We start from the raw sequence: 23173 nt of genomic DNA, 5'->3' as shown, positions 1-23173 counted from the left end.
AAACCTAGTGTTCCTTGCATCTGAAAATTCCCTTTAATATATTGTTATTCCATTTGTAAATCTGGCAATTTTTGTATAAAACAAGAACAATTACTTACACCTGTTCTAAAATTTAATGTTCAGTTATCTCCTAAGTTTACCATAGAAAAGCTTCCTTTCAAAGTTAATGCTACTTACATAATTAATCAACATTTCTTTTTATAGTTCAAATTTAATATATTTGATTCTCTCAAAAAAATTGAAATACTTGACCAGGCATACTTAGAAGTCAAATGAATTAAACCTTTCAAGGCACTTAGCTCTTATATAACTAGAAAATGGAACAAATGTAGTAGCCATTTCTTATATTTAAATGGCTATTATAGTTAAAACACATTATGCTCCTAATATCTAAAACATAGACCGAGCACGTCCAAAGAAACATAATGATGATAAAACTGGTTACTTTATCTGAATACACACAACTTACACCAAGCTATCAATATAATATTCATTTCTTCACTACTCTGTATTTAGAAATATCCCTTCCCGGTGTTACGAATCTACCCATTGAAACAAGAGGAACAGAATTAACATCTCCATGAATGAGGGCACAAATTCAGAGTTTGGGTCAGGGATTGTAGGCTGGGGTGAGGGAATCTGAGTTTCCCTTCCAGAATGACTCGCCTCCACCAGTTTATTGAGTGGAGCCCTCTTCTTACAGAAAGCCCATGCTTTTTCTTTTATGTTGCTCTTTTTGTATCTCCTTTATTTTTTAATCAAAATATCTTAAAGAACTTTTATCATTTCCTCTCTCACAATTTCTTGTGATTCGATTAGAATTGATGAAACCTCTTACTCCCTACCCTGCAATTAAATCAGATTGCAACAAATCCTCTGACTTAATCTCAACTCTCTTAAGAATTTACTTTATCTTTCTTTCAGGACCATTCTGTAGATATTTATTAACAATGACCACCGTGCATCCCAAATCTTCTCTCCCCTGAAGTATCCCATAGAGATTCGCTGCCATACATAGTAGCTGGCATGAAGATGTCATTGTACCAAGATATGTTTCGTGAAAAACAACAGGCTGAGAGTGATCCCCCGTCTCACCCACCATCATGAAAACATCCTGGAAATGCCTATATGTCAATATATTTTTTTGGTACTTGGAAGATAAATTTTTAAAATCTTTTTGAAGATCAACTTCAATTTTCCATCTGGAAAATATGGTCACCATCTCACTATCCATTTTCCACAGTCAGGGCTTTCTGGTAATGAACATGCTCACATTAACCATGTGGGAAGAATCCTCTCTCTCTCAAATTTAGAATATTGCATATGACTTCCATTAATTTTAGAACTGGAATGGAATTTAGAAGATACACTCATTATCCAGTGAAGCTATAACTTTCCTGAAGCCCTGTTCTAACTGACTTTGTTTTCTGAATCTGTCAGTTAAGGAACTTGAACTTCCTGATCTCCAGTATCCTTTCTGGTTCTGAGTCTAGACCCTTCCAGGCTGGATCTGAGGCCTCCTGGTGCCTGTTGCCCAGGTGCTGCTTTTCACGTTTCTCGGTGGACCTTCGGTGAACCTGAGTCACAGCCCATTCAGGGTAGACGTGCTGGGAGAATGTCTGGTGTGTGTGACCTGTCACCTGTCCCTCTTCCTCAGGCAGGAGAGCTGTCTCTCAAGCTGGACCCCTACATCCGGACTCAGAGGAGAGGCTGGGATGAAGGATCAGCTGAGACACAAATCTGGCCCTTGATCAAGCTGGTGGAAGTGACTCTTCCCAAATCGGAGCTGATTCCAGAAGGCGTTGTGCTGGTGGACATTCCAGGCACAGGCGACTTCAACAGCAAGAGGGACGAGATGTGGAGAAAGGTGATTCTCTTTCATACGGCTTTGTTCCCTTCTCTCCTCAACTCCAACACCCTTTCTAAAGCAGCAAAGAATGCTCTGCTTTCCGCTTACAGGATTTTATGAGCTCATCGGAGTTAAATTCTTCCACGTTCTAAGCCTCAGGGCCATGGCAGGATATGGTTGGCCAGAGAAATTGGGGAGGGAGGAATCATGAGTATGTGACAGATGAAGAGGGCCAGCAATAAAGTTGTCCAAGAGTGAGCAGAGGAAACAAGGACAGAGCAGGAGAGGGAGGCCCAGATTTGGGTACAAAGCAGAGAAGCCAATAGCCACGCACCAAGGAACCAGGAGGCTGCTCCCATGTTCGGTTGTAGGGAAGAGAAACTCACTAAAGCAAATCCCAAGTCAAGAAGGGTTAATCAAAAGGCTATCAAAGGATCTCACGAGACACAGCCAGGCCCCAGGCCCACCTATCAGGCTGGAAGCAGCTATTTTCTCGCTCATCCTCTGCCTGGTCTCTTGTGACTCTGTTTCTCTTTGTACATCTGTCAGCTGAGTCCTGCTTCTCCCTTAGCCATTAGCGCCCATGTTGTGGAACAGGACCGCCTTAGCTGCGTCTCTGAATGATACTGCTGTTCCTGTGCCTGTCACTGTCTGACTATAGTCTCTATGTCTTTTAGTTCAAATTCCTCAGAAGGAAAATCTGATCAATTACCACCCAGCTAAGGATCAACTCTCTCTGGATTAAGTATCCATCCCTAGTGTAGTCAGCTGTGCCCGAAGGGGGTCACTGAGATGAAAGTGGGTAGGAGTTCAATTCCCAGCAAATGGAGCATAAGCTGATCGGGGGCCCCCCCAGATGTGTCCGCAGCCAGAGAGTTAAGCATTAGGGCAGTTTGAGCTGCACCTAGTGATTAGAGGCTGGGGGATTTTTAAGAATTTATCTCTTTGTTAATTTGCTTTCTGTTCATCAGACACATACAATATGTAAGACTATGTACTAAGCACTGAGGATGCAAAGACTATAGCTAATAATAATGAGAGCTGAGCTAATTTTATAGCTCATAACCCATGCAAGAAGGCTCAAGAGCCTCTCTGCTGTCAACCTCTACTATATCCTACACGATAAACGACACAAAATGAAGAGTGAATGAACAGATACAGAACATGCCCTTTTATGTTAAGAAGTGTGTGCGTGTGTAACGTTTGCAAATGCATGGCAAAAGTCAGATCCTGCCTTCTGGTAAGATACACACCCAACTGTTAACAGCAGCTTCTGTGTCTCCTACCGCTCTTTACTACAGACACTTCTGTATTGTTTGTATATTTTGCCTGAACATGTATTATCTTTACCACTAAACAGACGAAAACAAAATAAAACAATGTGAATGCGAAGCGGAGCCTTCCCTCAAGGGGCTTAGAGTCTACTAGGAGAAATGAAACATGCAGATGATGACATATGTGGCAGAAAATGATGTAAGAGAAGCTCAAGGAGCTATGAGCTCTCAAAAGTCGAAATCACCTCCAACCAGAGAGCTCATTCCTTCAACAAATAGCCACTGAGCATCTCCTCAGTTTTATGATAGGCTCTGGACGGACGGAGACAAAGTCCTTGCCCTTGGAAGGCTCGTAGTCCAGAGGGAATGAAGTACACTAATGAACAAACCCCGTTACTTAAAAATGTGAGCACAAGGTGATGACTTCATGTGGGAGGTGGGTGAGGTTTCAGAGTGGAGTGGATACAGATGCTCAGCCTCCCCCAGGTGGAGGAGGCAGGTGGGAGTGGGACCCCGAGCACCGTTTGCAGCACTTGCGGAGCCCAGAGGGCTGAGGGCGTGGGGGAAGGATGGAGAGAGGCGCAGAAGCCAAGCCTGGGAAAGGTGGGGTGGGCTTTAACACCATGCTTCCTGGGGAAGTTCGAAGGACAGGAGGGACTCGGGTGAGTGATAGAGAGAGAAAGGCGTCTTAGAAGGAGCTCAGGAGTGCAGGGTGGGAGGGAACACGGGGCACAGGACCAGAGCCGGAAGAGACTGGGAAGGAGGGCCAGTGTCTGTGAGTCACGATCAGTGCAGTGACTGCCAAAAAACTTGCTGCGGGCCCACTGCTTCTCTGTTACAGGTAGACTTTAAATTCAGCAGATTTGAGCTAAATGAATGACAGTGGGCCGGGGAAGCTTTGTGACTGTGGTTTCCGATAAAGATCAGGATGACAGCTTACAGATGATCAGCCTATGCCCTGATTTTACAGATAAGGAAATGGAGGCTGAGAGATGGGAAGTCATTTGCTCAAGACCACACATCTACCGAGTGGCAGAATTTGAACCAGAGAGCAGGTTCCTGCCTTTCCAGCTGAGGCTCTGTCTCTCACCCCCCAGGACATCCCCTAACAGTTCTTTAAGGGGGAGGCAGTCCCAGCATCCTTCACCCTTGGTGGTCTGCTCAGGCCTGGCCGGGAGAGCCTTTGTTTCTGCAGGGTTTCAGCTCTGGGAGTGGAATCGCCAACCTCCTCTAGTTCCAGGCCAGTCCCAGGGAGCGACAGCCTGAGGAGGTGGCCGGCCTCTCTCACAGGATGGAGCCATGGCTGCTGCCAGTTCAGATACACTGGGCACCGTATCAAAGGCTGCTCAGAACAGAGGAACTCTGAGGAGGTGGGGCTGAAGCGAAGTGATGGCTCCCGGCCTGCTCTGCTTGGTCGCAGCTCCCCTCCGCGCTTGTGGTTTTGTGATATCCTCTCATGAGAAGTTACTAAAGACACCCCTCCTTCCAGGGAGAACAGAACACGATGCCTCGCCCCCACCTCCCCAGCTGCCCAGCAGTACCTTCCCTACACTAAAACCATTAAGAGCTCAGACGTCCCTGTGCTGCCTGAATCACCTGACCTCTTGGAGGCCCATTCTCGTTGTGGGAAGAGAGGAGGGCGGCGATGGCAGGGGGCCATCCTACCCACTCCCAAATCCAGTGGCTCTTGTCTTATAGATCTGCTTTTTTCCGGTGTTTTCTGTGACTCTAATTTTACCAAATCCTGGCAGTCGGGAGCTTTGTGTAGGGCCTGAAATTTAACCAATGCAACCTTTATGATTGCATTTCTCTTCTCTTTTAATAAACATTTATTAAGCACCTGTAGTTTACCAGGACCAGGGGAATATAAAAGTGAAAGAGGCCCTGCCCTAGAGGAGGAGCTTCATCTTCCACAGCCTGATGGCATAACCTGAAGCATCCCTAAATTGGTTATAATTTGGCAAGTGGGAGGGAGCGATTGGTTTTATTTTCCTGCCCGAATGTGAGTCCATCCATGTAGGGGAGGAAGTTCAGGACCCATAGCTGTGTGGCCTTAAGCTGATCCTTTGCCTCTCGGGGCCTGCCATGTACCTTCTTTATAAAACAATGAAGTTTTGTTTGACACTTGAGATGGATGCTTTCATAACAATGATCCGTGAAACCAAGAGGTTCATGGGCAGAGGGTGCGGGACACAGAGCACGTGGGGACTCCAAACCCTCCACCCCCAATTCAACTATAGCAGTTCTATTTTAAAAAATCAAGTTTGGCAATTGGAATTCTTCCTAAGATTTCATTTGAAAAAGGCTCCACCGTTAAAAACATGTTTGAAACCCCCTGCTCTAGATCAAGCTTTCTCAGCCTCAGCTCTTTTGACATTTTGGGTCTGGCGAATTCTTTGCTGTTGGGGCCTGACCTGGGCATTGCAAGAAGTTTAGCAGCATCCGTGGCCTTTACCCACACTAGCGCCCCCTCAGGTCAAAACGGTTAAAAATGTCTCCAGACATTGCCAAGCGTCGTCTGGGGTATAGAATCTCCACTAGTTAACAACCACTAGTATAAAGCAAATAATGATTTAATTAGCAACTCGCAAACTTGTCACAGCTTTTTGTTCAAAGTGCTGTTCTGAGGAACCATAAACAAACTCAGTCCTGGTGATGGACCCGCTTTTCACTTATATGGCGAGATAAGATGAGTGAAACAATACAGTCAGAGAAATGTCACAAGGCAACACACTATTGCTTGTCACGTGAAAGTTGCATATTAGCTGAAGCAATACATATGTGATCGATGAGTAGGTTGCAATTTCAGGTGCATTGGCCTTTGCAACCTGAATCACGTGGTTTCTGGCTCCCTGCTGCCACCTGGTGGTAGTATGCTGAATATGCAGGGGCAGCCAGACATCAAAATGATGCCCTGTGGTGACAGCTTTGGGGTAGCTCATGACCAGGACTAGCTCTGGAAGAACAATAATTTTCCCTAGAGGACAGCTGAGGTAAATCAAGCCCGTGATGGATCTGGAACTGGAGGTCTGATTTCTTGAATTCTATCAATGACTACTGCCACAAACATCTCTGAAGCCTCTACTATGGGCCAAGTACTGTGCTTGAGGTGATGTGGATTCCAAGCTGGAAGGTGCAGCCCCTTCCCATCCGGTACCTCACAGTCTGGATGAAGAGGGGGAGAGGGGTATAGAGTGCCGACCGTGTACAATAGTTCTGCCTGAGAAGTACTGTGGCGGGTAAGTCCAGGTGCTGTGGGATGCAGAGGTAGAGGTGGCCAACCTAGCCTCAGGTGGCCCTTGGCAGTCTCAGATGGCAAATGGAGGTCAAGCAGAGGTCACGGCAAGGGCAAAGGCCCAAGAGATAGATGAACAATTTACATCCCAGGAAGTGTAAGAAGGTCGTATGGTTGGTGCCTAAAAGAATGTGGTGGGGAGGGATGAGAGGTGGGGTTGGAGAGAGAGTCGGGGCAGGGCATCGAGGACAGACATGGTACATTAAGGAAGCACATGCTCTACAACCGAGGCACCATTTATGCTCTTAAACATGCTGTGGTCATGTTTCACAGACCATTGATAAATGCTCAGTGATCTGGCTGATCAGTGACATTGAAAGAGTTTCTGGAGGGAGAGCCCATGAAGACCTTCTGAACGAGAGCATCAAAGCCTGCCAAAGGGGGTTCTGCAGGGACATGGCCCTGGTGGTCACCAAGACCGACAAGCTCCACTTGCCGGAATATCTAAGGTACGGTGCTGGGCTTACAGGGATGCGGGCTTTCCTCCATGGGTCCTGACTGCCGTAATTACGGTAACAACAGAGCTTTGACTCATGGGTATTTCGGACTCAGGGAAGTGACCACTGGGGCTAAAAGAGAAGTCTGGGTGATTTCCTGGGACATCAGGACCCTTGGGTAGGTTGTCTTGGGAATCTTCCAGAGCAGCTGCTTAACGCCCAACAGGCTGTGCTCTTACGCCACTCAGGTGTCTGAGATGCAAAGAGCAGCTCCTGGCATTTTACAGAGTGGTGGACCTGCCCGTCCCCCCAGATATGGGAAGTGTAGACGCCCCACAGCTGGTGGGCACTTCCTATAACACCGTCTGGCCCGGTACCGCTTTGAAGTGTCAAGATTCTGTTTCAGATTTGTCTCCTCCTGAGATTTTAAATCCATATGGAGCAAGGTTCTCAAAGGTTCAGAACTCGGTCCAAAGTAAAAGCATTCTTAGAGTCATACTCTAACAAAACATAATGAAGGGTAAGCATTTTAGAGCTTAATAGTTGTTAATATATGTTGATTTCCAGGCACATGTCTGTTCCCCCTGTAACTAGGTGGGCTGGAACTTATCTTCCATGCTGGGGCACTCTGAAAGTGAAAGGGGTTGTTATTAATCTTTACAGAGGATCGCAGGTGTACACTGGTCTGTTCCAGGGACATGGGACATATGATCATGGGCTCTACCCTTGACAGTGTTTCCCTGCTCTAACAAAAGCTTCTCCACATGTCCGCTGTGCCGTATCCCCCCCCCCCCCCGGACTTGAGTCTACTGTCTCCAGGAACTAACTTAGCAGAGAAAAATTCCTCAGTGAAGAAACAGACTAAGACTTTTCCCCCAACTTCTTGCTTTCACGGTCTAAGTTGGAATTTCAGCTCCATTATTTTTTTCCCTGCAATTCCATTCACCCCACTCCCTACCACAGAATAGTATCTCAAGTGCTCCCTTTCCAATGTCAGCTCTAAAACTGAACATAATACAGTTGAATTTATTAAATGTTTATTGTGGTAGGGGCAGCAGATTCAGAGAGGCATCTTGCTTAGTCACTGAGGTCACTGTATTAAAAGAGGATGAAAGGTTATATGAGAGGGACAAGTAAAGCACCATGGGACCTTGGAGAGTGAGGGCTGCGTTTTTGACTGGGCCAGGTGGTGAGGTCACAGGAAATTCCACCGATGACAAAACATTGAGAAATTAAGATACTTTTTTCAAATGGACACTGGAGATGGGTCAGAGCATTTGGACTGAAGGAAGAGCTTAGGAAGAGGCATAAAGGCATGACAGTATATGCTGCTTTCAGGGAAAGTCAAGACTGCTGTGACACGTCATGAGATAAATAATTGTTACATTTCTCGTTTCAGGGAAAGAAAAGTGGGAAGTGTGAGTATGGACCAGTTATTTTTTTTCTTTCTTTTTTAAAGCTCACTTGAGATATAATTGATAGACAAAAAGTTACACACATTTAACGTAAACATCTTGATGAGTTTGGACTTGTTATTCCTAAATAATACTTTTTATGATTAGTATTATATGATTCGAACACATGCACATTTGTCTGGGCCAGAGGAAGAGCTGCCCGCAAGACGTGCATCTCATCCCTTTATCACGCTTGATAACCCTAGACTCTTTGCCATGCTTTTATTTCTTTTCACAATCCAGCAAGCTATTCGAAGTCAGCGAGAGGCTGTTTTAGAAAGAAATGAAATGATAAAGCTACAGAGGAATAAAGTTCTCAAGGAAAAACTAAAGGTAAGTTAACAGATTCTCCTATGCATTTTTCTGCTTTTCAACCACTCAGATTTTGAGAAACACCTATTTGGTCTTGCGCGGTAGCAAGGGCAGAGGCTTTGGAGTAGACAACTTAGTCCTGCTGATTAATTACTTTGTGACCTTAGGCAAATTACCGTGCCTCTCTGAGCTTCCATTTTCTCGTCTGTAAAATGGGGGAATAATACTATCTACTGCCTGTGATTGTTGGAAGGATTGAATGAGCGTATGGTCTACTGAGAACTGTGTGCAGATAAAATCAGGGATCACAGTGCAGGTTGAAGTGTGCTTGGCTAGAGGGATGCAGCAGGGCTGGGGGAACACAGAGGAAGGATGCCCCAGTCACGCGGGCCGTTGGGGGAGGCGGTGTTGAGGAGAAGTTCAGGGAAAACTTCTCAGCCTCTTCAGCAGAATTTTAAAGAACCAATAGTCTTGAGTGAGGTGAAGAAGTCGGAGAAAATGTGTTTGATACAGAAGGAAGAACATGGTTGAAGAAAACTGCCACGCTTGGTGAATTAAAGGCAAGTTTGAATAGCTCAGCAAGGGGCATATGCAGGAGTGTTGGGAGAAAAGCCCTGAGCTCTATTTTTCAAGCTTGAGTAATTGTTCTGTGGGAATCTTGCTGTTTCTTAAATTATTTTTATTATGCTGTCACTAAAATAGGTACAAACATAAAACTCCTTCCTGTAATAGTCTCATGCAACTATAAAACTGAAACCAACTTGAAGATAAAATATAAACAAAACAACTGAAATGTTATATCACAGTTAGTATAATGTGATAGAAGGGATGGTTTTGCTGAAACTAAACCTTCAGTGTTGGATTTAACAGTAAAAACACATGGCCTTAGGTCCAGTTCTATGTTTAATTGCTTTCTGTATTTTGACTTCAATTATACTGATGCAGAAAATGTCTGGCGTACAATGTGGAATTGGAAATTTCAGGGCTTTTGTTTCTAATTCAGCATAATCAGACCTCATACTCAAGCCAAAGTCTTCTACCGAGCAATTCTTGAATGTTGATTTTAATGAGGCAATAACTCAGTAAAGCTGTTCTTATTCTCTTTAATTGTTCTTCTTGGCATTAAAGAAATATGCATTTTATGAGGACCTAATTATATTGTTTCTGGAAGCAGAAACATAAAATACCTCAATACACAATTTACAATTATATTTATTGCTAAAAAATGTGGCAAATTGGTATGTACAGGATAGGGTCTGGGCAACAATACATCAGCTTGCAGGGTGACTGTGGTTTTGATTCTCATGGCACAAGTTCTTTTAGGTCTGCACACCTACACCTCTGATGGCTAGGTAACGCCTTCATTCTCCAACCGCTTCTTTTCAGTTTGAATTATTGTGAGACCTTTACTTGTACTGCAGACCTTCATTTGGAGCAAATTTAATTTCGATCATAAAAAATATGAGTCAGAAGTTGATTATAGGGTAGCCCCTCATAGAGATGTCTCTGCTTATTTTTTTAATTATAAAAAAGAAAATTAAGAAAAATATTGTAAGAAAAATTTCAGGCTCCTGGGACTACACTTATTGATTTCAATTTGGAAATATTATGCATCTTAGAAAGGTGATTTTCTCGCGAATATGGAGAATGGATGGTGGGGAGAGGGGCTGGTGAAGATTGGATGTAGAAAGACCAGCTGGGAGGCTTTTTCTGTAATCTAGTTGGTGTTAAAAAAAAAAAAAATAAAAGAAGTGATAGGGCTTCCCTGGTGGCGCAGTGGTTAAGAATCCATCTGCCAATGCAGGGGACATGAGTCTGAGCCCTCCGGGAAGATCCCACATGCTGCGGAGCAACTAAGCCCGTGCGCTACAACTACTGAGCCTGTGCTCTAGAGCCCGTGAGCCACAACTACTGAGCCTGTGTGCCACAACTACTGAAGCCCACATGCCTAGAGCCCGTGCTTCACAATAAGAGAAGCCACCGCGATGAGAAGCCCACACACCGCAACGAAGAGTAGCCCCCGCTTACTGCAACTAGAGAAAGCCGGCGCACAGCAACAAAGACCCAATGTAGCCCCCCCCAAAAAAAAAAAGTGATAAGAGCCCGAACTAGGCAGTAACCATAGAAATAGAGTAGAGGAGATGCATTCAAGAACTAATAGGGGGTTCAGATCCATAGGTCTGGACGACTAACTGTATGTGGCAGGTAAAAGAAAGCTGGGTTTTGATGTTTTCAGGCATTTTTTTTTTCAGGCATGTCTTTTGAGCTGATTATTATACAGCATTTTGCCTTTGCTTTAGCAAATCTGTAAAGAAAACCTATGCTACTGCTCCAGTGCCTCTCTCCTTCACTCGCACATGACTACCGCACTCATACTTCTGACACCAGATGTGTGGGAGTTTTCTTCACACTAAGCAATTCTCTCTGACACCAGCTGGGCACCTTACAATTTAACTCAGTTTGACATGGTCTACCTGGAGATAGTGTCAGATCCCACAGGTTAAGGGTTTAGTCCCACAAGACTGCCTCCCACTTCAGATACGAATCGCAAGAAGTAGGTCCCCAGGTTACCCGCAACTGCCTGACTTGGCTACAAATTGGTTCCCATGACCTCCTCTCCCTTGCATTGGGTTATTTGCTAGAACAGCTCACAGAACTCACAGTGAAACACTCACATTTACCAGTTTACTATATAATAAAGGATATGATAAGAGATGAACAGCCAGATGAAGAGATACATAGGGCAAGGTCTGGGAGGGTCCCCAGCACAGGAGCCTCTGTCCCCATGGAACTGGGGTGCATCGCTCTCCAAGTATGTGGATGTGCTCACAACCTGGACGCTCTCCGAGCCCCACACTACCGGGATTTTAGGGAGCTTCATCAGATAGACATGATCAATTATTAACTCCATTTCCAGCTCCTCTCCCCTCTCTGGAGAATGGGGGGGGGGTAGAAATTCCAAGAGATTTGGGAGCTCTGTGCTGGGAACTGGGGCCAAAGACTCAATGTTAGAATGAAACCCCCTATTTATAAGGGGTTTAGGAGCCCTGTGTTGGGAACTCAGGGCAGAGACCTGTAGATAGATAGATAGATAGAGATAGAGCTTATTATTTCATAATACCTTATTAGTTTACTCAGTTTGAGGATTATAATGAACTCATGGCTTTTCACAGAATTACTGTGTTCTTTTTTATGTTCAAGTTCACATCTTGGCCAAAGGGAGCCTTTAATTTAAGCTGGTTCCTTTTAGCATTACCCAGACATTAAAAAAATATATCTTTCCTCTCTGGCAACAAGAACATATTCAGGCCCATTTTCTTTTTCCCTGCCCCAAGGCATGGAACTATTACTATCAAAGAAACTTGGGTTTCTTTTAGCAGAGAATAATATTAAAAATAAAAGTTGGGGTGCAAGGGGTACATATCAAATAATTCATACAAGTAAAAGAAGTGGACAGGGTGATGTCACTGCAAAGTCATTTTAATGACAAAGCTAGAAAACATAGATTTTTTTAAAAATGGGGTTGCAACTAGTTCAAAAAGATACATGCACCCCAATGTTCACAGCAGCGTTATTTACAATTGCTGAGACTTAGAAACAACCTAAGTCTCCATCAACAGATGAATGGATAAAGAAGTTGCAGTGTATATATGTGTGTGTATATATATATATGTAGATAAATAGATAGATAGATAGAGATATATACACACACATACATACATACAATGGAATACTACTCAGCCATAAAAAAGAATGAGATTTTGCCATTTGCGGCAACATGGATGGACTTGGGGGGCATTATGCTAAGTGAAATAAGTCAGAGAAAGATAAATACTGTATGATAATGGCTTATATATGGAATCTGAAAAATACAACAAACTATTGAATATAACACAAAAGATGCAGACTCACAGATATAGAGAACAAACTAGAGGTTACCAGTGGGGGGGGCAATATAGGTGTGGAAGAGTGAGAGGTAGAAACTATTGGGTGTAAGATAGGCTCAACATGGGGAATATAGCCAATATTCTGTAATAACTGTAAATGAAAAGTAACCTTTAAAAATTGTATAAAATTTTTTTAAAAATGGGGTTACAAATTACATTCCTGATTTCAATCTAACTCCAACTTTACTATATGCTTTTTTTTGTTTGATTTTTTGGTGGTACGTGGGCCTCTCACTGTTGTGGCCTCTCCCGTTGCGGAGCACAGGCTCGGGACGTGCAGGCTCAGCAGCCATGGCTCACGGGCCTAGCTGCTCCGCGGCATGTGGGATCTTCCCAGACCAGGGCACAAACCCGTGTCCCCTGCATCGGCAGGCGGACTCTCAACTACTGCGCCACCAGGGAAGCCCTACTATATGCCTTTTGATTCTGCTTCCATCTTGTGTCACTTCTATTTTGAGCTTCCAGGTTTTCTCCTTTCTTATATACAGTATCTTCTTACAAACTTAATACATTACTCTATATATAGTTATTAAAAACCATGTGTGTAAATGATAACAGTGGCTCATCTTTCTATAGGATAATCTGATGAGCATCTACTTAGCTCTTGGATCCTACCCTCCAACTGTAACTGTTTCTACTTCTCTTTAACAATAATACGGAACCTGCTACTGTAGCCATCCCGCTGACACTATAAAAATATTTCTTTGGATTACAATAACAAGAAGTGTAAACGAATCTTCAATAATTTTTAGAAAAGATATACAAAATTTAGAGCAAAATTTTAAATAATGCAAACACCTGGGTAAAGCTAGGAATACTCCTTTCAACTATTTTAAAACTCTACTAACATTTAATTGCACATTAGTTTTATCTCCCAGTAGAAAGTGGGGTCAACTTTCCTAAACATTTTCCTAGAGTCAAAACTCTATCAAGCAGGGAAAAAATAATAATCTTGGCAGCTCCTTTATATAACTTTAGTCCTGACTAGAGTGTGGGGCTTCTAGCAATCTGTATTCCAGCCTTGACTAGATGGGCTCACAACTTGAGATGCAGAGATCTTGCAGAGATGTAGCTTCTTGCCTCTCCCAGTGGACCACTCACTCAGCTTTATTATATCTTTGCATCAGAAGAAGGTTGACAACTCCCTACTGTGTTCTACCGCCCCCATATACCCATGCATACACATGCATACTCTTTATGGCTTTTCTCTTTTAAGTGAGAAGAATGAAGGATTATGAAACATCATTTATGTGTCATTCTAGTATGACTTCTCTGTGGTGATGTTTTTCTAATCATAAAAAATTTCTCATATGATTCTTAATTCCTTGACATTTAAAACCATCATTTGGTTAAACATTACTCTGCATTTAAATGTGTAGGATGACTAACCACCCAGTTAAGAAACTTGCACTTTTATAGGACCTTTGCCCAGTGTTGTGTTGTGCTGATAAATTGATACATGTTTTAACAGTCAGCTCTCTGTTTAAAAAAAAAAAAGGCCCAATGTGTACCATTTGCCGATTCCTGTGGTGTAAATGTTCCCTTGCCAGTTTCAAGCTACCGATGTGCTGGTGCTGAGGGGGGAGCTGGGAGGAGCTGTGTACGGTGGATGCTCAGGAGCTGGTCCAAGCTGGCTCCTGCCCATCGCTGCCTTTGTCAGGGCTGTGCTTCTTTTTCCAAAATGGATCCTGGTACTTTCCCACCTCTGAACATTTAAAATTGAGGTATAGTTAATTTATGATGTGTTAGTTTCAAGTGTACAGCAAAGTGATTCAGTTATAATATCTATGTCTATCTATCTATCTATCTATCTATCTAATCTTTTTCAGATTCTTTTCCTTTATAGGTTATTACAAGATATTGACTATAGTTCCCTGTGCTATACAGTAGGTCCTTGTTGTTTACCTATTTTATATATAGCAATGTGTATATGTTAGTCTCAAACTCCTAATTTATCTCCCCCCCAACTATCCCCTTTGGTAACCGTAAGTCTGTATTCTATGTCTGTGAGTCTATTTCTGTTTTGTAAATAAGTTCATTTGTATCATTTTTTTAAGATTTCACAAATAAATGATATCATACGGTATTTGTTTTTCTCTGCCTGACTTATTTCACGTAGCATAATGCCCTTCAAGTCCATCCATGTTGCTGCAAATGGCATTATTTCATTCTTTTTTTATGGCTGAGTAGTATTCCATTGTATATATACCACATCTTCTTTAACCATTCATCTGTTGATGGACATTTAGGTTGCTTCCATGTCTTGGCTATTGTAAATAGTGCTGCTATGAACATAGGGGTGCATGTATCTTTTGGAATTACAGTTTTCTCCAGATATATGCCCAGGAGTGGGATTGCTGGATCCTATGGTAACTCTATCTTTAGTTTTTTAAGGTTAAATACACTTTTGAACTATTTTCTTTATACATTTCCTTCTAGAATTGCTATTTTTTTTAACTCCCAAGAGAATCTCTGCAACAGTGTCCTCACAACCTCCGACCTTGTAAGGCGGACAGATGGGAACATTTGACATTGGGACTATTGCTTGTTCCTTACAGGGCTTGTGCAGAACTGAAAGCCAAAGCGAATGAGCTAAAGTTTGCTGAAGGCTCTTGTGGAGCATGTGCATGGTTGCCTTTGCGGCAGTTGAGTTATTCTGTTCTCTGTGTGCCTCTCTCACTTCAGAGGAAGCTGCCAGCTGACTCCAGGGTTCTGGAAGACTCAGAGCTGGTGTACACGGTCAGCGCCCAGGAGTACTGGCAGCAGGCTCTCCTCACCGAGGAGGAAACTGGTAATTTATACATATATATTTTTTCATCTCAATCACTCCAATTCTCAGGATTAAGCTTGGCACTCTGAATTTCCCGTTCTAGAACTTTCTGTGCCGCACTTCTAGATTGCCACAGTTTCTATACCTATGAGCAGCTATATGTGTGTTTGTCTCTGCATTGTTGTGGTGCCTGAGAAAACAATTCCTTTCTCCTCCAAATCTTACGATGAGTTGTCATTTCCTTAGTGTTTGCCTTGAGAGTCCTTGCTCACCCAGGGACAGGTAGAAAAAGCAACCATGGCATGCTTTTTCTTTGGGGGTGGGGTGGGGTTAGAGAACATGGCTGCTTTCTTCAGAGAACTTGAAATTTACATGAAGAGTTAATATAGTAAGTCCCCTACATACGAATGAGTTCCATTCCGAGAGCGCGTTCGTAAGTCCAGTTTGTTCTTAAGTCCCGTAGAATTAGCCTAGGTACCCAACTAACACAATCGGCTATATAGTACTATATTGTAATAGGTTTATGATACTTTTCACACAAATAATACATAAAAAGCAAACACAAAAAATAAAGAAAATATTTTTAATCTTACAGTGCAGTACCTTGGAAAGTACAGTAGTACAGAACAACAGCTGGCATCCAGGGGCTGGCATGGAGTGAACAGGCAAGAAGAGTTACTGACTGGAGGAGGGAGAGGAGGTGGGAGATGGTAGAGCTGAAGGATGGTCAGCGATAGGAGAGGGAGGGCAGGCTGCAATGTCACTCACGCCTGATGTTGATGGCGCAGGTTCTGGTTTCTTGCTGGAACCAGATGCACGTTTGCATCTTTGAAAGTTTGCAGCGTGAAGGTTCGTAAGTAGGGGACTTACTATACTAAGCCACGTGCAAAAATCAAAGTAAAACTGAGGCTAGTTCTATGGTGCTCTGAGTACAGCAGAAATTCAGAGAACCCAGGACCTGTGTGACTGGATTACTGAAGGAAAGCTGTGTGAGGAGGCAGGATCCGAGCTTGACCTTGATCTCAGCTGAAAATGGTTTAAAATGGGCCTATATGTCGCTAGACATGGATGAGCGTCAAAGGCGATTAAGGAGCAGAAGATGTGAAAAGTTGCCAGAAATGGGGAACTGCTTGAACAAGGATATCAAAGAAATAATCAGCACGGCACAGGCAAGGAATAATATGGAAACATTTCCACCTACAGGGTTAATGGGGGGAAAGTAGCTTGACATCTATTATCTTCCGACTAACAGAGGATTCGGACTAAGATACGTGTCTAATCTGGAATTGCACTTGTCAGAGGTCCTACCCTTTCTACAGCAAGCATGCGCTATTTTGATGTTAATGGTTATTTGATATAGATAGAAAAGTCTAGCGGGACCAAATGGCTGAGGCTCTAGAAATGTGAGCCCCGGGTTCTATAGACTATCCAGGTAACTATCGTCCAGAGGGAAGTGCCCGTTTTCTTACCCAGCCTGAACTTTTCCACAGAGTTTGTTCTTTACCACTGAATAAAATTAGCAGGTATCACTGCTGATCTACCATCCATAACTGCTGATCCTAGACTGGGGAAAACAGATAGGTTGGTTTAGTGAGCAACCCACCCGCATAGGACCTCAGCAGAAGTTAATTCAGACTGCCAGCATGATCTGTTAATGTTTAAGAATTCTATTTCCCATCAGCTTTGGTCTTTTCAAATTGTTTGTGCTGCCTGTGAATTCCAGAAATCCCCAAGTTAAGAGAATATATCAGGAGAAGGCTCTTGGATAAGAAGAGGAGGATGGTGACCAAGTATGTCACTGAAGCTTTTGGCCTGTTTCTCCTCACGGACAGTTTCAGCTGCACGGACAACCTGCCGGTAGGAAGACCCCTGGACTGTGTGTCCTCTGCCTCCTGGCCTGGGCAGAATGCTCCCTCTTACCAAGTTAGAAAATTAACTCACCGTAATCTTTCTTTTCTCATCAGAGGAAGACCCTAAGCTTAGAGAATCTAAAGAGAGCAGAAAGAGAATTCGAGGGTTAACATTGTAACCTTTGAGCAAAAAAAAAAAAAAAAAGAAAAGAAAAGAAATAATGTTTTACCTAGGACAGATGGGCTGAGAGGAAAAGGTAAAAATAGTCACTTTTGCCTCTCCTGAGACTTGAATCAGGTAGAATGTGTTTAATGGCAGGAGGGACTTGTCTACTTCTACTGGAATATGTCAGTTCTTGGTTATCCTAAAGAGGCATGTGTGCACATACAGTCCAAAAAACTTTCTTCTGCCTGTGGACTTCCTGCATGGCCTGGTGCTGTCAGAATCTCAAACTCAGAGCAGTGTGGTTATATAATGTGAGGGGAAGGAAAAGAGGAGGGCCTTTCAGCAGAGAGATATTATCTTCATGGTCTAGAATGCAGGTCTTCTGAATAACCAGTTAAAAATGACTTTTTTCATAGTAGTGGACAAAGTTATCTTTTTGATGGATGAATTTTTTTTTTACCCTAAGATAAGAGGGATAAGCTGCTAAATTCGAGGTTTGGGGGAAAACTTTGTTGCTGGAATCAATCACCAACTGCATTGTTTCCTTGTGAGGGAATGAAAATACAAACAGACGAGCACATATAAAGACAGAATTCTGACCCACAGCCAGCAGCAAGGTGCCTGGGAAACCAACCCCCCATCTACAATGAACAGCTCAGGAAGCCAGTCTGCCCTAACACTTGTAGGAAGTTAGACTGCTATCTCTAGTAACAATCTAAGAAGCTAAACAATAACTTTTGAAACAATCAGCCCCAAATGGCCAGACCTTTGTTAACGACTGACGGCTTCCCTTATCCTTTTTTTTTTAAACTGTCATCCATATTTTATGGCAAAGAGATTGCCATTTCTCTTAGGTGTTTTAACATACGAGCAATGGCTGCTTACAAAACGGAAAAGAAAATTTAAACAACCTGAAACACACAAAAACAACCCATCAGATTCAGATGACAGAAGTATGGCTGGAAGGTTACATCTCCCGTCCAAACTAAACCCTTTAGCAACGATTGCTTTGCCTTTAATTCTGCAAATGACAGTCTCCCAGCAGGCTGCATTATTCTGATCCCACACATCCTCAGTATAATTGGCTGCCCATGAAACTCTCATCACAGACCGCCTTGTTAGCTCATGGGCTTCCCTAATCTTTATCCCTGCTTCCAACTGAGGACCAATCAAGAAAAGATAAATACGCATCCTCACGAATCACATAAGATCCCTGCTTCGAGGTCTCCACCTACGGCTGCCCCACGCCAGGGGCCTCTGATCAGGGCACCAGAAGCCTTCCCATCCCTCTGCTTGCCTTTGAGTGTCTGCCAAACGCAAGTGATGGCCACAGACTCTCTTGTTATAGCAAGCTCTAAGTTAATAGCCTTTGTGGGTTCTCATTTGTTTGGTATTTCTTTATTTCCACACTTGCTGTCAGCTATCATGTTTGCACAGCCAAGCTGTCTGACTTCTTGTTATGCAGAATAGGGAAAGGGGAGAGAAATGTACCGGTAGGGCTGGTCCTGAGAATGTGGGACAGTGAACCTGGGAGGGCCCTGTGGAGTGATGAGCAGAGGCAGCTGGTGCGGACCTGACTTCAGTGTGAAAAGTAAGCAATGTCAACTCTTTTACTTTTAATTAATTAATTAATTTATGTATTTTTGGCTGTGTTGGGTCTTCGTTGCTGCGCATGGGTTTTCTCTAGTTGCGGCGAGCGGGGGCTACTCTTTGTTGCGGAGCGCGGGCTTCTCATTGCAGTGGCTTCTCTTGTTGCGGAGCACGGGCTCTAGGCATACGGGCTTCAGTAGTTGCGGCGTGTGGGCTTCAGTAGTTGTGGCTCGAGGGCTCTAGAGCGCAGGCTCAGTAGTTGTGACGCACGGGCTTAGTTGCTCCGCGGCATGTGGGATCTTCCCGGACCAGGGCTCGAACCCGTGTCCCCTGCATCGGCAGGTGGATTCCCAACCACTGTACCACCAGGGAAATCCCAGCAACGTCAACTCTTGATGGTCCACGCAGTGTCAGTCAGATGTCCACATTTTAGAAATTAAAAGTGCCGTATAGAGTAAGATTCACCATCTTTTTCATCGTATCTCTTATTCCTTGTTTGGGTCTAGTTCTGTGTAAGAAAAAAGAAACCCTCCTGGAATCTGAGATTTTCCAATTTGACTCTTGTCCTCTGAAATACTCGTGAACGTTTTGACATTCTAACTTCCCCCCAAAATTCTTTGGGGGTGAAAGTTGCCTCTCTGCTCAGCAAAAGATGGTTTTTGGAAGTGCTGATGGAAAACGAATCGGATGTGGTGCTGTGTGTGGTTGGTTTATTTTGTAAACACCAGGACAAAGCATTTTGCAATTGAAGTTGGAGCGTGGTATGGAGGTGCCCGTGTAGGGGCTCAGTCCCTCCTTGTAGCCAGACTGCAGGTTACAGAAGACACAGAGGAGGGGGCTGGCTGGCAGTTCTGTGATAGCCTTTTAGAAGGAGTTGCCAGCAGGCTTACTCAACATTCTTTGGCCTCAGTTATTGGTCTCAGTCTTAGTTCTCTGATGGAACGCTGGAAGGCAAGAGTTTGTCCGTTCCTTTGCATTCTGGGGGAAAAAAAATCAAATCTAAAAATAAATGTGATAGATCATTTTTTAAGATTGTGACTCAAACCAAAAACTTTAGAGTTTGGATAGTTAGTGATTTTAAATGAACAGGGATCTAGTCTTTATTTTGAAGAATCAATGGGAAGTTGATTATGACGATCTCAATGTTGAATGAGTCCTGCATTTACTCATGGTAGATGCCAGCCTTTCCCTTTCTCACTGCTCTTTTATTTCCAGCCCCTTCCCTTCTTATCATTCTTTTGCTTCTTCAACAAGGATTCTTTGAGAGTGAGCCTTTGTGAGAATCTTGGAGTTTCTTCTCATGACTCTTTTCTTCTTTCATTTTGATCACTAGTGACACGACAAACTCCAAAGAATCTAGAGGGAACTCTGGGGGAGAAAGTATGGCTTATAGAATTCTAACTAGTGAAAACTCTGAAACTCCCCAGGGCTTGCCTCAAGCAGAATAGTTTCCATTAACTTCTAAAACTCCTCTATTCTGAGACTCAGGGTATAGGAGTTTGAGGCTGTTTTCAGGATCATTCAGCCCCATTCACTTACTTCACAGACGATGCCCTTGCGATCCAGAGATGCTAAGTCATCTCTGTAAGGTCACACCTCAATTCAAGAGCTATTCCTGTCATCAAATTTGGAATACACTTTAAAAGCCTACGTTATCCAGCCATTTCTCCACGCCACTCATTCACCCCAGAAATGTTTATGGACCATGCTCTCCGTGCCCTGCCTTGGAATAAACAAACATGAACAACAGAGTCTGTCTCTCCAGCAAGGTCCTGGCCCAGGGCAGGAGACACATGGCCTGAGAAGAGACATAGCACAGCAGGGGTGTCCTAAATGCAACGGGAGCCCAGGAAAGAGCGCCCCAACTCTGCCCGGGGAGTCAGGGAGAGCATCACATGGGAAGTGACTTTTGAGCTTTGGGAGTATGAGAACATGGGAAGAGCACATGCAAAGGACCAAAAGTATGACACGTTTGGGGAATGGTAGAAAGTTCGGGGGCAGCTACGTGGGAGGACTTTTTGGGCAAACAGAGAGCTGGTGGTCCTGGAGAAATTGATTGAGTTCTGGCCACGAAGGACCTTAAGTGATGAGCTAAGGAGTGTGGTTTCTTTCCACTGCAGTCAGGCACCGTGTGGTCCCCAGGGTTCTCATACAGGGGACAGACACTACAGAGTTCCCAGTTTGGAACCTAGAGGTCAAGGCTGCCCCTGGCGGTCACTCCCTTGTATTACTTGAATAGATATTTTCTTCCCTGACTAGACTATTCTCCTTTGAAGCAGGAACCAAGTCTTTATTTTTGTGGTCCTGTAGCTTTGCTGTTTATTTAAAGCAGTGTCCAGAAGATCAGTATTACCTGGGGCTCGCTAGCAATGTAGAATCCCAGGCCCTTGGGTTTGAACCAACTCTTCTGATGGTTTCTATGCACGTTAAAGTTTGAGAAACCCTCTCCTCCAAAACTGCTTTGTGCACGAAGTTCATTAAATATTCGTTGAATCAGATGTCATTGGAAAAATCTCTTTTAAGGACAACTGGATTTTTAAAAAATATTTACTCTTTCAAGTAGCCTAATGGGTTAAACCCCAGGAAAAGTTGCAGGAGGATATATTTGTTCGATTCTCCAATCCCACAAAGCGTAAGGAGGTCTGTGCCCTGAAGGGTGCCTTACGGGGATGACAGGGAGGAGTCCACCGTGGGTGATCTGCTCAAGCTAAATCTTGTGTTGGTGACAGACTTAAAGAAAGCAGAGTTGGAGGAGATGGTGCCTTTAGGGAGGGGGTGGCCTCACGTTCCTGATGGCCCTTGTTCCCTAGAACGAATACTTGCATGTGAGTGGCCTGCGGAGATTTGTGGAAGAGAAGATACAGCTGCTGGAGAAGGCCATCGACCAGTGCTTTGCCCACATAGTGCAGCCTCTGCAAGAAGGGGTCCAAAATGCCAGGAGTTCCTACCGACAGATCCTCGGGGCATGCCTGGTGGTGAGTGACCCTCTAAAAAGAAAAGCCGTGATGTTCGGTGAGGCCCGCCTGATTCTCCACCTTTTTTCACTATGCCATTGCTTTTGAAAGAAATAAAGAGCTAGAAGAAATTAGGAGAGAGTGAAAATTGCACACAGGAAAGCATATTGAGGGAATTGTTTGTGCACTGTGAGGACGCAGGGAAGGGTACATGTGCAGCTGAAAGAACTGGAATTGAGGATCCGAGGGTCTTGTTTGGAATGCCAGCCCCACCAAACATCCTCTCTGTAGGCCTGGGCAAGGCCCTAAACCCACTTAAGCCTGTTGGGACTTTTCTTCTGTAACATGGGGCTGGTAAACACTTGCCCAATCTATTTCACAGGGCTGATGTAAGTATCAATTAGATACACAGTAAGAAAGCACCCTATAATCTCTCACTTGGCACACAAATTGTTGTATTATCTTTTCATTATTCAATAGTTATATGGGGTTTCTAAGGGATGAGAGATAAGAAATGTGTGTGGTTGTTTAAGCCATGAAGTTTGGGGTAATTTGTTTCATAGCGATCGGCAACGAAGTGACCCTGGAGAGAACTGTTTCTATACGATGGTGGAAGATCCCAGATCACAAAAAGTGAATGAGTGGGTGGGTGCTGAGAAGGCGAAGGCACGAGGTGGGGACCAGTCCTCTGAGACAATGCGCTTGTGGAGGAAGAAGCAGCATCAGGCACCTTCAGGCTGTCACCAGGGCTTCATCCCAGGAACTGTCCCCGCTCTCCTCAGCCCTTCAATGGCTTCTTTACTCTGTGACTACGGGCACAACCCAGGGCGTTCCTATTTGATAAGCAACTTGCCCTTGCGATCAGATATTTGGGCAGACATGTTTATACTAACATCATATCTTTAGGTAACACAGTAAAATAGCCTAAATGTCTAATCATACGAGAATGCTAATGATATGATACATCCATATGACATTACGTGGTTATTCCAATAATTTTTTGGAAGTATTTACAATGAATTCAGGAAATGCTCATGTTATAATATTAAGCAAAAATGGCAGAATATTAAAATAGAGATAGATGATAGATTGATATGGGAAGATAGATATGGATAGATAGAGATACTATGATGCCAGTTGTACCATGCTACATGGCCATTCACTGAAAACATATATCATTGATTAATGATCACAAAGGCCTCTACTGAAATTTCAGTCAGTGCAAATGTATTTTTTATTCTCTTTACTGAGGATCAATCAACATGTGGCTAAAAT

General features: G+C 43.7%; 1 protein-coding gene across 1 annotated transcript in view; it reads left to right on the top strand.

The window, feature by feature from the left end:
* Nucleotides 1–23173, top strand: part of NUGGC (nuclear GTPase, germinal center associated) — a 41092-nt gene that overhangs the window by 7410 nt on the left and 10509 nt on the right. The window contains exons 6-12 of the mRNA XM_030879116.2: nt 1658–1867; nt 6692–6867; nt 8255–8273; nt 8553–8642; nt 15254–15359; nt 17062–17195; nt 21755–21919. Coding sequence (XP_030734976.1) covers nt 1658–1867; nt 6692–6867; nt 8255–8273; nt 8553–8642; nt 15254–15359; nt 17062–17195; nt 21755–21919 — 900 coding nt within the window. The remainder of the gene's footprint in view (nt 1–1657; nt 1868–6691; nt 6868–8254; nt 8274–8552; nt 8643–15253; nt 15360–17061; nt 17196–21754; nt 21920–23173) is intronic.

This window comes from Globicephala melas, chromosome 6 (assembly GCF_963455315.2).
Source record: "Globicephala melas chromosome 6, mGloMel1.2, whole genome shotgun sequence".
Taxonomy (NCBI): Eukaryota; Metazoa; Chordata; class Mammalia; order Artiodactyla; family Delphinidae; genus Globicephala; species Globicephala melas.
Note: the sequence above shows the minus strand (reverse complement) of the source record. Positions and strands in the feature narration are given on the sequence as shown.